The sequence below is a fragment of the Merops nubicus genome, unplaced genomic scaffold (genome assembly GCF_000691845.1).
Source record: "Merops nubicus isolate BGI_N331 unplaced genomic scaffold, ASM69184v1 scaffold136, whole genome shotgun sequence".
Lineage (NCBI taxonomy): Eukaryota > Metazoa > Chordata > Aves > Coraciiformes > Meropidae > Merops > Merops nubicus.
The window spans coordinates 1-15,549 of record NW_008612679.1 but is presented as its reverse complement, the minus strand read 5'-3'; the positions used below and the strand labels follow the sequence as shown (position 1 = coordinate 15,549).

At 43.9% G+C, this 15,549-nt stretch overlaps 1 protein-coding gene across 1 annotated transcript; it reads right to left on the bottom strand.

Moving 5' to 3' along the window:
* Positions 1-3,971: 3,971 nt before the first annotated feature.
* On the bottom strand, positions 3,972-15,543 carry LOC103774204 (selenoprotein O). The gene is made up of 9 exons (XM_008941592.1): positions 15,437-15,543; positions 13,909-14,112; positions 12,818-12,998; positions 8,948-9,078; positions 8,274-8,554; positions 7,773-7,923; positions 6,025-6,231; positions 4,842-4,998; positions 3,972-4,154 (listed from the first exon to the last, which is right to left on the bottom strand). The coding sequence occupies exons 1-9, from the start codon at positions 15,517-15,519 to the stop codon at positions 3,972-3,974; spliced, it is 1,578 nt and encodes a 525-aa protein (XP_008939840.1). The 5' UTR covers positions 15,520-15,543.
* Positions 15,544-15,549: the final 6 nt, after the last annotated feature.

Sequence of the window (15,549 nt, the reverse complement as noted above, 5' to 3'; positions counted from 1 at the left end):
CAGGAGCGGGGGCAGGAGCAGGAGCAGGAGCAGGCCCTAACGCTGCAGAGCCAAGGCACAGGTGGCTGGATCCTCATGCACTATTTCATCACGCTCAGTGGGGCCACACGCAGGGCACCCATCCCATCCAACATGCTCTATGCTGGATGTTTTCCACTGAAGACTCCCATTCTCTGTATCACTGAGATCTTCGGGATAAGCAAAAAAAAGCAAAACACATTACCTGCACAAACTACTCAATCCATTTTAAATAAGCTTAACCAAAATGCTTCTTCGCTTTCTAACCAAAGGCCTATTTGTGCAAGCAGAGTTTAAAATCACATCCTGTATCTGTTGGCAGCAGGTGGTGAGTTTTATTCTTCCTTACATCACTCAAGGTAAGGAGGTGTCATCAGAGGTCTTATGGCCAAGTAACTAAGAGGGGTGTTTCTCTGAAAACTGTGAGGGTGCTCCCCTTGCTCCAAGCACACTACCAAAGTCGCTGGTGAGGCAGGAGGCGGTACCTGTGGTAATGCACTCCTCAGAAAACACTGCAGGAACAGGACGTGAGGCTCCTGGGACACAGCCTGGCCACCTTGCCTCCACACAAAGAACTGAAGGCCGTGAACAGCACGGCTGACAGCAAATCTCTTCCAGGAAACAAGCATGAACAAGAATATTAAAATTACTTTTTTTTTTTTTAATAAAAGAATCAAACAAAGCTGTGGCACTTGTTTGAAGAAAACAAAAATCCACAAAGCATTCCCAAGTGAGAGCCAAGATTAAAACATTTGGCAGTTGTACATTTCCAAAGCGAGGTTATGATGAAATCTTACAAAGCCATGAGAGGAGTCCTGCCACCATGCTGAGCCTGTCCAGAGACACATCTCCAAGAGCCTGTCACTTCAGTTTTGTCATCTGGGTTCCACTCGCCTTATGCAAGGGTAGTTCAGGTTGTGCAGCCACAGACTAAGTCTAAACAAAGGGTTTCTACAGAGAGTTGCTGATGTGGGGAGTCACTAATTCATGTTGAGCACAAGTCTGCGGCTTTTAAGCAAGTAGAATATTTGACCAATAAGAAACTTTATTTTCAGGTTTGCCTATTATAAATACGAGCTGTAAAAATCAAGAAGCAATTTACAATTCCAAGTATTTAGATTCCCAAATGTTATAAGCTATATTCCTTTTTCTCTGAAGAGCTGAGCTAAGAGATAAAGTTCTTAACAAAATACAGTCTAATTGTCCTGGACAACCTCCTGCTCCCACACTGCTCGAGAAAAGGAACTCACTGTCATCAGAGGTGAAACCACTACCTGCCTTTTGAAATGAGGGTGCTGGAAGAGCACAAGCATCCCACTCAGCTTCTGACCATCACGCCACCTCATATACAGAGCAATGTCAGCGCTCTCAGACTATGTGGACACCCTCTCAGCACCTCTGCCCGTCTGTTGCCAATGGAACTTGACCAAGGACGCACCAAGGCAGCCACACCAGGGGTCTGGAGTCATCCTTTCAATCTTTCTAGACCTCCTGCACTTGATCTATAGGTAAGAAAAGAAAGTATTTTGCAGGAAACATGGCCACATTTTCGTTCCTAGCCGTTACATTCAATTTCTCTTTTTAAGGACAAAATTGCTAGCAAATTACTTCAAAGTACTCTCTCTCTCCCCATGATTTTGGTGTTATGTGTGCAAAACAGCTTGTATCTTTATATGCAAAATAATTTGGTAGTGAATTCAAGTTCTCCTATGTCCAAGCACACAGTTATAATATCACTGTCCTCCACACCATTAATAGACATCTGCTCAACACCCCGCCCACCCATTAATATCAGAATGCTGTTAAAAAGACTTGATGCCTTAGGTATGGTGTAAAATCATTACTCTTAGACCATTCTTTCGAGCCAAAAGCTTGGGCAGAGCTCCTCCAAAACACTGTCGCCCTCTGCCTCCCAGGAAAGGAAAGGTATAAACTGAGAAACAAAAATCAGCAGTTATGTTGGTCAGCTTGGAGTAACTTCCCCCCATCCCATTTCTCCCTACTGGACCAGGCGTACCGCAGGAGACCGCTGCTGCTGCAAATCTGCCAGGGGTATGTTTGAAGCACCTTTCAAACTGCCAGCACAACTTCTCGTCTCTGGTGCAGCCCTTTTCACCCAGCACTGACTTTCTGTTAAGTCTCCATTAAATGGTTTGGTTCCAGTACCCCCAAGTTCAAAAGAAAGATAATCCCTGATGAAAGTGTCAAACTCCTCCAAAAATGGATTATTTCTAGATGATGACCAGCTGCACCAGGTAGCTTTACTTGGTGCCCACTACTTTAAGGTACTTCATCTTTCAACTACACCATTCTTCCATGGACTGGGCAGATACACCTTCAAGTTTGTCTTTTTCTGTAGGGGCTCCAAAATGTCTCAGGAAGTGCCACATCTATCAGAGATTCTAGTTTGTCACAAACCATCATTCACCACCAGCTTCTCCAGGTCGAAGGCGAGGCAGAGCGAACGTGAACGTTCAACACGTCACCTGCTTGCTGTGGCACCAAGGAGACAAAGTGCCAAGCCTGGGCACAGATGGATAAGCAGTAGCACAACTGTTCTCCCTGCTGTTTGACAGCTCATATTCTGAGGAAGACTTAAAAGAGCACAATTCAGCCTGAGACAATGCCAAGCTTGCACGGGGTGGAGGAGGAATTTACTAGAGTACTCTTAAACTCACAGTGTAAGTCGGTGGGTTCTTTGGAAACGAGAAACCTTTGCATTAAACCAAACTTCTCCCAAGATTTCAGATATCTGAACCAGCAATAGAGTCCTCCAGGAAGCCCAGGAGCAGTAATAAATAACTACAGAACAGCTGTTTTTTTTCTGATGTGGCAATAATGGCAACCAACCTCCCCCTGAGACCTCAACCAAAACACCGTCCGTAAATAACCTGCAAGCAAGTCAGCTCCCATCCTCCACCCACAGCCTCTGTAATCTTTTACATAAACTCAGATAGTACATTCCTGAACAGCAACTTCCAGTGCAGAGATTTCAAGGCCTGTGGAAGCAAACTAAATGGTGCAGGAGCAGAGGGGGGATGGAAGATCCCACTGGGCAGGGTGGACAAAGAGGCAACGCGCCCACGCACCCCTCGGGCAGGGAGAGGGTTCAGTGCACACAAGAAAACTGATGAGGAATCTGGATTTCAGTACTGGGGCAGCTGAAGGCTCACACTAATCTGGCTTAATTTACTCTGCCTGATTCAGCTGGCTTACAGACTGCACCCAGGATTTTACTAACTATTTACATGTTGTACGCAGGCATGCTGAACCTGAATAAACTTCACCACCAAGATTTTCAAGTGCAAATGTACATAGTCTCCCTTAGTTCTGCTCTTAATTTACTTTTGAAAAAGATTCAATTGCTCCCCCCAAACCCTAGGAACACAAATTCTCTGAAAATAGTTAATGATTAAATATCAGTCTGAAGGTTGACAAGAAACTAACTGTTTCATTAAATGAAACAGAGCTTCAAACAAGCAACACTGAATCTACTCCTCCATTAAAGAGGACTAAAAGTCCCTGCATAGAGAAAGCAGTCAATAAATGTTAGAAGTACTATTAGTTAAGACATCAGACAAAACCAGATCAGTTTCCTGACTTGCTGTTTCTGTCTTCACAAGACAACAGCTCCATTTGGATGTTTGAAATTCAGCCTGCCTCAGCCTGAAGTATTGCTTTCCACTTGCAATGTGGTATGAGTAAACGAAGGACTTCCAGTCTCAGAACAGGTAAATTACTGATGGATACAGACTGTCAGTTGTCACTGGTTTGCTCCAACAGTCCATGATTGCTTCAAATTCAGCTGAAAGCTGCTGCAGATGCATCCAAATGTAGGGCTGTTTCAGTAACCTAACAGCACTTCCAGGTTTGCCTTGCTGAGCTCTTCACTGCTGAAGGAGGGTGAGAGTCTTCAGTTTACAGCAAAAAACAAAACAAGGCAGTTATGAAGATCATGTAACACAGAGCTCTGAAGCCCACAGTGGAGGTTTACTGCTGTATGGCAGCCTGCTTCTGGTCTCTTGGGCACAAGCAGCTGCTGCAGCACCTGCTCCCTCCTCTTCTTCATCTTTTACCTCCCCAAAACCTCCTGCTTCTTGGAATGGATTCTCCAGGAGTTTCAGCACATTTCTTACCTACAGAGAAAACAGCATGGCTATGAGGATTTAGAAAGAAAAGGCAAAACAACTTAGAGAAGAACCTGACAGCAAATAATGATCAAGCATACTGTATTTAATACACAAACTCCAGACAAGCCAAGGATTACACAGATGAGCAATATACACATCAAATCAGCTGAAAACAGCAAAATCATAACAGGCTGAGTTTGCATCTGTATGCAACTCAAGCTCAAATAACTTGAAATACAAGTATCAAATAGAAGTTCTTATGTCATTTCTCAAAATAAGCTCATTTTCCCATCTTCCACATGTAACAATCCACATGCTCAGCTCCAGGGGTTTAATTTTTAAGACCTAACACTCAACACAGCAAGGAATGAATATAAATTAAACCCCAACTGCCTCCCAGGGTAAACACCATTCTGAAGACAGGAGAAGCAGGGGTAAGTGTCTTGTCCTGGGACCAGCCTACAAAAGCTGGTGAAGTTCAGGTTCAGATTTTCAATTTCCTTCTTTTTTTCTGCAGTCATTTAAATCACAGCTCCCTCAAAAATAACACAGGCCTTCTGAATAGTAAATTCCTAGTCCCCTCACTGCCCGAGCTGGCAGAACAAATCTCACCTAGTATGTCGGTCACCAACAGCACCACTACACATCTGTGCAAACCTAGAGAGATGTTAAGTAGCAGTAGTAGCAGCATACCTCTGAGAAATCCCCATTTTCAGCTGCTTCTATGGCATTCTGGGCAATATAATTTCTCAGGATATATTTTGGATTGTTAGAATTCATAACCTTCACTCGATCAGCGTTCCAGGTGTCAGCATCACTAACATTTTCTATCTCTTTTTGCAAACGGGCTCTGAAATTAAGCAAGTGAAAACAACTAGTTTGCATCAAGAATCACAAGTAAAAGTCAACACGTTTCCTTGCCTTGAGATCCTTATTTTTCAGTTCTTAATAAATATTACATCCCCTATAATCCTCTCAGGTTATAAAATGCAGCACAACATCAGAAGACAAAACACCAGATGATTTAAAAGCAGCATTACAGACCATCAGCAGGTCCTGGGAAGGCTCAGGGAAGTGGCACACCTATATTCACTGAAAACTCAGACTGAGGCACTGGTGCACAGTGTTCTCCACTGCTCTGCAAACCCCACCACATTCAGGTCTTCTCTTTTGAGTATTTATCAGTTAAAGCTTCTGATGTTGTGACAGAAGTGAAGAGGTGCAGTGCAGCTGAGGCAGCCTCGTGTACCTTTCAGCACCAACACCTGCTAAAACTCTCAGCCCCGCTGGAGAACAAGATTGCAGGCAGGTGAGGAAAGTCATCCTGACCTAATCCATGCAGCACAACTCATGCTCTGCTAAGGGGTTTTATTTCTTAGAAAAAAAATTATAATCTTCTGCTAACACCAGTTAGCCTGTTAAAATGGTCTGCATATTTTTTTCCTGGCCATGATTTCTTTTAGAGTTACTCTTTAATTAAGAATACCTCTACTTGCCTTCTATATTAATACATAGATTGTCTTTCAGAAAAAAAATAAATAAAAGGATAAAATGCTTACAAGTCACTCAATTAATTACTGAGGACTTAAAAGCTCACAATTGAAATTAGTCTCTGTCAGAATCAACATCAACATTCTTGAAGCATTTTTAATTCTAGATTTGATGCTAGGTGATTTCTGTACACCCACACCTCCCCAAAATCTTGCAGACAAAATAGAAAAGATGCCCTTGAACCTCCACAGCCACGCAGATACCGACCTTGGCAGTAGACAGTATTCTGAGCTGCATGTCCCCCGTGCCGTGGGACAGGGTGTCTGCCATGAGATGGGACACTTCTCAAATAAAATACACTGCTATGGATACTGAGAACCCTTACCTGTATTTCTCCAGCCCCTCTTTCCAGTGTCTCAGCCCCGCTTTCCAGTGTCTTTTATTTCTGCTGAGCAGATCGTCTGCTGTTAGCTGCTGCAGCTTAGAGGACTGCTCGATGCGTTCTAACTCTTTATTGATATTAGCTTTGGTTCCAATCAGTGCAAACAGCTGAGGGTTAGACTGAGCCAGCATCAGCATCATCGACAGCTGTCTGGGGATTCAGGGAACAAACACAGCACATATCAGAGTTGAGCTGCCCCTCAAGAACCATCTTTTTTGCAACCATAAAGTAGATAAGAAAACATACACAGTAACCTATGATTTCACTAAAGAGGTTAAATAATAGTGCTTCATAATTTATAATTAAAAAATGTTTTTAATTATGTTCATTTTGCTGTTCCTTCCCCCTGGTTCAGTGTGTTTAATTCACATTCCTGGGGAACAGAAAGTGCAGAGAGCAGATCTGCAGAATTACCAGCTAGGTTCAGATGTGCAATTCCCATCACAATATCCCCAGATATTTTAAAGGAATCTGGAACACAGAATTTGATCTTATCAAGATAATACAGAACCCATTTTGTTTTAAAATTTTCTTTTCCTAACATCAATACTGTAATAGCATGCAGAATAAAGATCTCATGCCTACTAATTTTACCAGTACTAATAAAACCCCAAATGACAGGGGGAAAGACACTTTAAGCCATATGAGACAATGGTCTGTTTAATTTTTTTTAGGCAGTATCCACCACCTTCATTTATTTACCTTTCATTTTAGTGTATCACCACAAAAACTTAAATAACCAGTAATATCTCTAAAAGGATAAATGGCTACAGCCAACCACCCTGGCGTAACACCAAACTTGTATGAACAAGTTTCACATCTTCTCAGCTCCCTGCTTTCCCCAGGTTGTTAACTGGGAGAGAGTTAGGGAGAGAGCGAGGGAAAGCGAGAGGGAGACAAAGGAAGGGAGAGAAAGAGAGAGAGAAAGGGAGAGAAAGAGAGAGAGAAAGGGAGAGAAAGAGAGAGAGAAAGGGAGAGAAAGAGAGAGAGAAAGGGAGAGAAAGACATCATACTTAAAATACCCCCCTTTAAGTTTTTTTTTTCTTTTTTAATTTTTTCACCCATCTGTGAAGATGCCAAGGAAAAAAAAAAGATAAATTAGTGGGACATACTCATTCCCTGTTTTCCACCATTCCAAAAAGTAAAAAACTGCCACAGTTACTGTTAGAAGCAGTAGCTGAACAAAATTTACTATTTTTCCATGCTCAGAGTAGCTGCCCTGTAGAACATGGCTCATCAAATGGGACATGGATGGCACAACACAATTTTCAGAGCCTAAAATGCACAGTTAAGTTATACTCAGCCCAGAACATCGGTGGCTGAAAGTGATTATTTGCTGACAGTACACTGGCAGAACACAGCAGCATTACTGTTCAAATCCATTTCTTCTATAAAATATTTCTGCATCAGTTCATTATCTGGCACTGTCACTGCCTTTGTCAGCAAACTGGGGAGGGAAAAAAAAGGAGCAAACAAAATCTCAGACAACTTTAGTCACAGTCAACTGCTGCAAGTCCCTGCTGAGCATTACCAGTCACTGAAGATACTGCACTGCTGTAGATCATGATGCATCTATTTAGCAGTAAAACTTCCAATTTTATAATTAATCAAATACTGCATAGCATGCAGAGTTCATTATGGTTATAATGAAACTAAAAGCACAGGCCAAAAGTATTTAAGTAGAGCATTACCTTGGATCCATCTGCGGTTTGAAAGCAACTTTCAGTTCTTCCACAGAAGCACACTGACTTGTAAGCTCTTCTAAGAAACCTTCCAATTCTGAAGTATCAGAGTATACTGAAAATGAACTCAGCAAGTAGAAAATATTTGTGAAGTCTCCACCTGAAAAAATGAATTCTGTGGGTAATGCAACTAATAAATCAGCAGGAGAACAGGTCCCATACCTCGTTCCTAACTCCCCCCGCAGCACCACAGGTCGAGAGGGAACCAAATTGCTCCCTCAGAGAGGGCCCCAGTGTGAGGCTGAGGGAGCCCTGTCCCCCTCACACACACACACAGCAACAGCTGCCCCACAGCTCACAAGAAGGTAATTATTTTTCAGTCTTTTATCCATCTCTCAGATGACCATGTAGATGCACCAGACTGCTTTCTTCTAAGGCCAAGAAATAAACTACATTTTGGTTCAATGATAGATACTGATGAAGGAATGCTCCTCTGTCTTCATCACTAACCTGTGAGATGCATGGTTTCAAGAAGTTCAGACACCAGTTTACTATCTTCTTCTAATTCCAGCTGGATTAGGCCTAGTTTCTTCCTCATCTTCTGCAAATAGTGTTTCTCAAATTCTGCATCATATTCCTCTTCCAGGATGAGTTCACTTATTTCCAAGGGCAGCTCTGGAACCAGAGCCTCTGCCAGCTTCCCCAGGTTCCACTTGCAGACCTCGGGCTGCCTGCTGTAGGCGTAGCGCCCCGCGCTGTCCGAGCCGTTGCAGACGTGCTCGGGGTCGTATCTGCAAACCAGAAGCATTCTGCAGTTATCTGCACACCAATAGCGTGAGGAGGATTATTGTTGTTATTTTAGTCTTCTCTAGGAAACAAAAAAATTTGAAAGGGAACACTCCTTGATGCTTTTCCCACTGTTACCCCCTTAGATAATTTTCCTGCCCTTTCAAACACAGAGAAATCCCACAGGCTACAAGAACAGCCTAACAGAAATGTTGTGAAGGTAGTTAAAAAGTTGAGAAGAAGAATTAGAGGACAACTAGAACTAACTTAATCTACTTTGCCACAAAGAGGGTTCACAAATCTGCTCTCCAGTGAAAACATTAAAGCAGTTATGAGCATCAGGACTGTTCCACCCAGCAAACACAGGTGCAGAGGTCGAGCAGGGGTGCCACGCTGACCTGTCCAGGAACCCAAAGGGGCCGTAGTCGATGGTCAGCCCGACGATGCTCATGTTGTCTGTGTTCAGCACCCCGTGGCAGAACCCCACGCACTGCCACTCAGCAACCAGCCTCGCTGTCCGCCTGGTTACCTGAAAGAGAATGGGTTTCTTCATTTTTTAACACGATGTATTTCCGGCACACTCGTGAATTTCCAAGCTCTTCCCAGTCTGAACTGATGTTTCCACAGCTCTGACAGAAGCTGATCCCAGCAGTATGTCATACAGAGAAATCTGTTAAGAACAGCCTGCCTCCCTCCTCCTGTCGGTAACCACCCTGCTTCTCAGCCTCCCACTCCTGTTTGCCTCCTCTTCTCTCCCTCCATGCATCACTTGCAAGTCAGCCAGACAGCTTTAAATGTACTGGAGATAGAATGCACACTGTTTGACACCAGACTTGCACACTGTGCTAACCATTATACAAATGTTTTCTTTTGCTTACCACTGATTTTAAAGAGCCTTTAACTGCAGGCAGGAGAAAACAAGCAAAGTCTAAGAAATAAAATTAACTACAGGCAACAAATCTTGGTGTAAAGTTGCTCTTTTGGATTACCTATTATGTATGAGTGATTTACAGGAAGGTAGGTGGTTTATACAAAAAACTATTCCCTGCTAACAAGCACTGGTAAGTGCTGCCTTCAGTTTGCTGAGAGTGGAAAAGAGCTACAAGGTAACATGAAAATATTCCAAGAAGGACCATTTTATTGAAATGCAGTTCTTCACAGAACACATGCTGCACCAGAGACCCTCTGCTGCTTAACTGAGAGTTACTGTTATGGAACCCTTGACTGCAATCACTGCACGTGCCCCATTCTTCAAATAAGTATTTTAAAATAGAGTTATTTAATTAAATTAGCCCACCTAGCAACTGCAACTAGATATGCCCTATGAAATCTAAAATTCAGGAAGCTAACTTGACTTTTAAATAAACTTAGGTGTTACTAAGTATTTTACTGAATAGCTGCAAGCTAAACTTTTATTTAGTCAATACCAAAAGCTTTTAAATCAAACTATTCTCACAGCTAAAATCATTCATCTTCCAAAATAGCTATTAATGTTCAGAAATGTAAAGCAACTGCTGTCTTTAGGTTGTGGTGTAAGTGGATTTTGTTAAGGTTTACAAAATTATCTAGTCAACAGAGGAAATGTTACTTTTGTGCCTCTGTCTTCAAACTCATAATTTTCCCCTTTTCCTGGTTCTTTTTAAACACATGCAGTCAGGTGAGGAAGAAAAATTAGAAAAATCTTGTCCTGGGATAACCTGACAGGTAGTAAATAGCACAAATGATGCTGGGAACAGAAGCTTTTTGTTCACCTTGAGATCCCATGCTTCTACTTTTTACAGGAGTCTTGTGTTAGGTACTTCACCCATTTTTCCTGAACACTGTCTCACGGGGCAGTCAGTGCCAGCTCCATGTGTCCAAACCTGATTACTGGCACGTCCTAACCCAGGGGGACACACCCTGTACCATGGCTCTGTGCCAGGAAAATGGCAAAACTTCAAAATACAAAAATCCTGGCCATCAGGCTGTGGATGAAAGCACTGCAGGGGTAGGGCAATTCATGACTGCTGGATGCCTCTGTGCAGATGCATCACACGCTGCCAGTGCTCTGGTGAAGAAATCCCGCTAATGAGAACACCTAAAGGCAACTAAAGCTTGGGCAGCAGTCATAGATGGGTATATGGATTAGAAAGAGAAGGCTTTGCATTTGCTTTCACCTTTATTCTATTTGATCACATTTTTCTACTGCTAGCCATACCAGAGACCAAGTATGGTGTATATAGAAATAATGGCACAGACTCAAGGACATGCTCATTTAAATATAAGAAACACCTACAAATTACTTGGGAAGTGCAGATAATGATGTTTGCTTTCTAGACAGTGCTGCCAAATGCAATCACTTGTACTTTTTTCCTCCATTTCTTCCACATTGCAGAAAGAAAGATGAAACATGTTAGAGTTGAGCTGACAGCACTTCCCCACTATTAAAAAAAGATGGACCTGTTTGTCAAATTAGGTAAGGCACTGGGGTGCTTTTCAGGTGGAGAAAGGTATGGGAAGTCTCCCCTAAGGAGGGGAGAAAACACGAGGAGGCAATGCTAGCACAGACACAGAAGACAGGCAGGCACAGGCAGGAGGAGCACAACAAGCAAACAAACGAACAAAAAAAAGGAGATGGGGGCAATAAGGAATGGATGTCAGGATCGAGGGGCAGGAAAACAGTAGCAACCAGGCCACGAAAAGCTGCAGAAAGAGGCAGGGCTGGGCACACACACCCACAAAGATCCCCAAGCCCCCGACTTTTCTGTCATCATGAACTAAATATGCCTCCAAGTACAGAGCTAGACTTGCACATGGTGGGCAACCAAGCCAGAGTTCTCCCATCAGCCAGAGTTGCTGGAACGCAAGAGGCCCGTTCGGTGAAGTTAAACTCTTTGGCACCCAGAGGTGGGCCAAGCCACAACTTGCCTTTGAAGAACTAATGCAAGTATGAATAGGCTGTGTTAAAGCAAACCAAAACAAATAAACAAAACCAAAACAACTCCCCCCCAAATTCTTCAAAATCCACAAAACACAGAGAATGTCAGATTTCAAGCCTCCCTTTTGACCACTTGTTGGTCTGTTGTGAAAGTGCACCCCGTTGCAGTCATCCCCTACGTCCCTGCCAGATCGTTTCAAATATCAAAGCACTACAACTGCTTTTACAAAGACTAGTCAAGTGTATTGGGCAATGGTATCTTTTTAATTATTATGCTTACTCTCTAAGGATACTATTCTTATTTTGATTGTAGCGTTATTCGAACTTCAGGCGATTCAGATCTGAGCCTTTATTATAGTTCTCCAGTAATTTCCAACTGGATCCCTTCTGCAAGGGTAGCATTACTACATACTAGCCTCTAAAAACAGAGAGTAGCACCTTATTCCCTTACCCCAAATTCTTTCTTTGCTCACTAAGATAAAGGAATAGAATAACAGAAATTCAATGTCAAGAATAGCAACACAGTATCAACAGTGAGACAAAATGTATATTCAGGAGATAAAGTGTAGATACAAATTAATTTAGCTATGCTTTACTTCAAAGACAAAATGGCAACTCTATTTATTACTGATGTTATAGTTCTGATTTTTATTATGAATCTCTGGGAATTGTTAATGTCTAAATTTATACAGTAATTGAAAACAGGGTCAGAATGAGTCTCTGAGAAGTCATCCAGCCTCTCCTCTGGGCCACTGCTGAATGACCTGATACTACACCACATCTGAGACACACTTATCTCACCTGATCTTTTAATTCCCAAAGCTGGAGGTTTTGCAACTTCATCAGGCAAGCTCTGGAAGTGCTTGACTGCCTTTAAACATTTCAATTCCAAAGCCTTAAGTTAAAGTGATTTGCAGTCAGCATTCCTGTTTGTAATGTGGAAAATGAGAGGCAGAAAGTGACTCAAAGTGATGCCTGGCAAGTGATGTCTCAATTTCAGGCAAGTGATGTCTCTGTACTGTCAACTCATCATCTGACAGTCAAGGCCAGAATTCCTCCTCACAGTCTAAGACACTCTCAGCATATGGAGACAGGTCTTGGGAACTGCTCTCAGAGCACAGAAATCATGATTTACTATTCAAAGGGTTAAACCTCTTTCATTGTTTTGATCAGTATCCTCATTGCTTTCACTGATAAGCAGTTGCATTAGGAGTGTTTTTCTCAAAGAAAAGAACAGTTCAGGCAACTGGATGATGCAAAGTATTAACTGGCTCCAGCCACCTGTGCTTGCAGATGAAGTTCCTAAAAGATAGCCATTGTGGATCTAGGAAGAGGATCTGATCTTTCTTACCTCTTTGAAGAAAGCAGCATTCCTCTGAACACTGTTGTCTGAGTAAGCCTCCTGGATTTCTGGATAGAAAGTGCCAATCACATAATCAAGCATCTGTATTCGAATATCATTGCGGTTCACACTGGGGCCCTTGCGTCCTGTGTATTCATCAGGAGGTTTAAAAATTTCAAAAGAACCAAACCTGTTTTAAAAGAACAAAAACACGTTTTTAACTTCATCTGGTACTACATACAGTACAAACGTGCACTAATGCATCAGCTTTTAACATCAGTCCTTCAGGTGCCTTAGAGAAAAGACCCACGAGGCTCCTCCACTGACCCCAGTGAGGCTCAGTGACGCAGCGCAAGGAACCGCGCGCACAAACCTGCACCTAAACCCAGCTCAGGACCTGGCCAGGGCTGAAGACCAACACATTAAAGCTTCTCACACCCACTCCCACAGAAAAATCCTTATCCCAAGTCCTGTTTCTCTATATTTACTTATCTAGAATACTGGACTGTGCATCAAGTAACACAGGTTTTTCCACACGCATACATATACACGCACAATACAAACACACACGCACACATCTCCCTTACTCCTCACCTTCCTCCAGTATTTTGTTACCCTATGAGAAGCAATGCAACTTCCTGAAACTCTTAATGCTTTGTCTTGGAGCAGGAACCTCGTAGACTTCTCAGGCAGGGGGAGTACACCCAAACTTTGAAAACAGCATGACATTAGAATTTCTTTGGAATTAAGGGTAGAGCCACAATCCACCACTGCCAACACCAAAACAGCATTTATTCTGTGCAGGCATAAACACGAAAAATCTTCTCTGAGGTCTGCACAACTTAGTTCTTCTATCTACCAGGGTAGAATCCTTCGTGCTTAACTGTGTGCAAACCAACCAGCTCATCCCATCTGCTGCACAAGACCAGTCTCCCACAGCCCAGCAAAGGAGTTTCAAGCCTCCAGAACAAGAAACACATAAACAGTGATGTTACAGAAATATACTTAAAATGTTATTTCAAAAAACTGCTGTACATTTAAAAAAAAATAATAACAACAATTTAAAAAAAAAACCAAAACACAACAAAATAGGCTTCTACCTTATAAACGTGGAAGCTATCCTCAGAACAACCGTACACCTCTCCCGTTTCGGGTTCCCGTCGTACAGGACGTCGCGGAGGACGGTGGAGTCGGAGGTGACGCAGGTGCCGGCCCTGGTGGTGGGTATGCCCAGGTGAAACATGGCCTCGCTGCACAGGAACTCCCGCACGCTCGACCGCAGCACCTTCCGACCGTCGGCCTGCCTGCAGCGAGGCGACACAGAGCCCCCAGGTTACACAGCCAGCAACCCCTGTCTCCCCTCGAGCAGTGGGCAAACAGAAGCCGAGAGGCGAGCAGCTCTGTCCACAGTCACACCACAAAGCAGTGGCAGACCCGAGAACAAAAGCTGGACCTTTGAACTTGGGTTCAAGCTCAGCCAGATGGACGCGATGCATTCGCAACGAAGACCACATGTAACAAGAAAATAAACTTTCCACTTACACATACCCCTTTTAATCACTAACTCTGTTTTTATTGACAAAATTGTTAAAAAAAATGTTAACATTTTGGACAAGCATAGCTATTCTATAGTATAATAAGTTGCTGGTTTGCTCTTAATAAAACGCCTCCTGTTGAAGGCTATGAAATTGTATTATTTTTGTTCTTTCTGGGTACGTAATCTAGAAATCGGGTGTTAAATATGGGCACACGTGAAAGCTGCATTGAAAAGCCAACCTGAACAGCCACTAACAAACTTCCTTGTTTAACAGCTATCAAGTAAACAGAAGGGGTACGCGCGGCTCTGAAGCCCACACTCCCAGAACTCCAGAAGCTACAGACAGATGCCCAGGGCAGACCTACAGTGCTACCACCACCTCCGGCATTTTCGCTGTTATTTCCTTACCCTTCACAGACCTGAAGAAACCCTTCAGAGCACCACGTGCATGACACAAAAGTGTTAGTGCGACTGCACACGGATGGAACAGAAAATATCGGAAATGCAAGTGGGGAAAATGATCTGAAAGATTTACAGCAGAGCAGGCTAAGCTGAGCAATGGAGATGCCCGTCCCTTGCAGGGGCTCGGTAAGTATGCCACGCCGGGGGCTTTTTCAGCATTCCCTCCCACAGCCAGGGAGGACGGAGGAAACGCACTGCTGGCACCAGGACCTGCAGCACAAGCCAACCAAGCATCCGCAGAGGACAAGGCAGGAGGCAGCCAGGTGGCTATTCCACACTGCTGTCCTCACTCTCATCCCGGGCTGCGTCCTCCCGAAAGGGGAAACCTCAGAGGAAGGCAGCCGGGGACACAAGTTCCCGCCTGAAGGAGATGCAATTACAGTCTTATTTTCCAGAGGAGAATTTGGCCACCTCCCGGCTTGACTTTTAAGCATTCCACTCGCTGCAGCGAAGATAGAAAAACCCCTCGAGGGGCTTGAAGAACCGATCTCTGGCGCGGGGGATGGTCCTGAGCACAGAGCCCGCAGGAAGGGCGCCTCGCCGGCGTAGTCACCGGGCAAGGGCAGGGCCGGGCCGGGCAGGCTGTCCCTGTCCCTGTCCCTGTCCCCGTCCCCGTGGCGGAGCCTTACCGGGAGAAAGGTGTGAGGCCGGCGCCCTTCAGCTGGATCTCCCAGCGCTCGCCCTGGGGGCCCAGCACCTCGCCCAGGTACATGGCGGCGCCGTCGCCCAGCTGACCCGCGAA

Bases quoted from the DNA above. Each gene is read 5' to 3' on its own strand.
- LOC103774204 (XM_008941592.1), bottom strand. From the start codon at position 15,519: ATGTACCTGGGCGAGGTGCTGGGCCCCCAGGGCGAGCGCTGGGAGATC. The intron at 9,079-12,817 runs GTAAGAAAGATC...ATTCTCTTTCAG, and splicing joins ATGCTGCTTTCTTCAAAGAG to GTAACCAGGCGGACAGCGAG. The intron at 4,155-4,841 runs GTATGCTGCTAC...TTTTCTCTGTAG, and splicing joins AAAATGGGGATTTCTCAGAG to GTAAGAAATGTGCTGAAACT.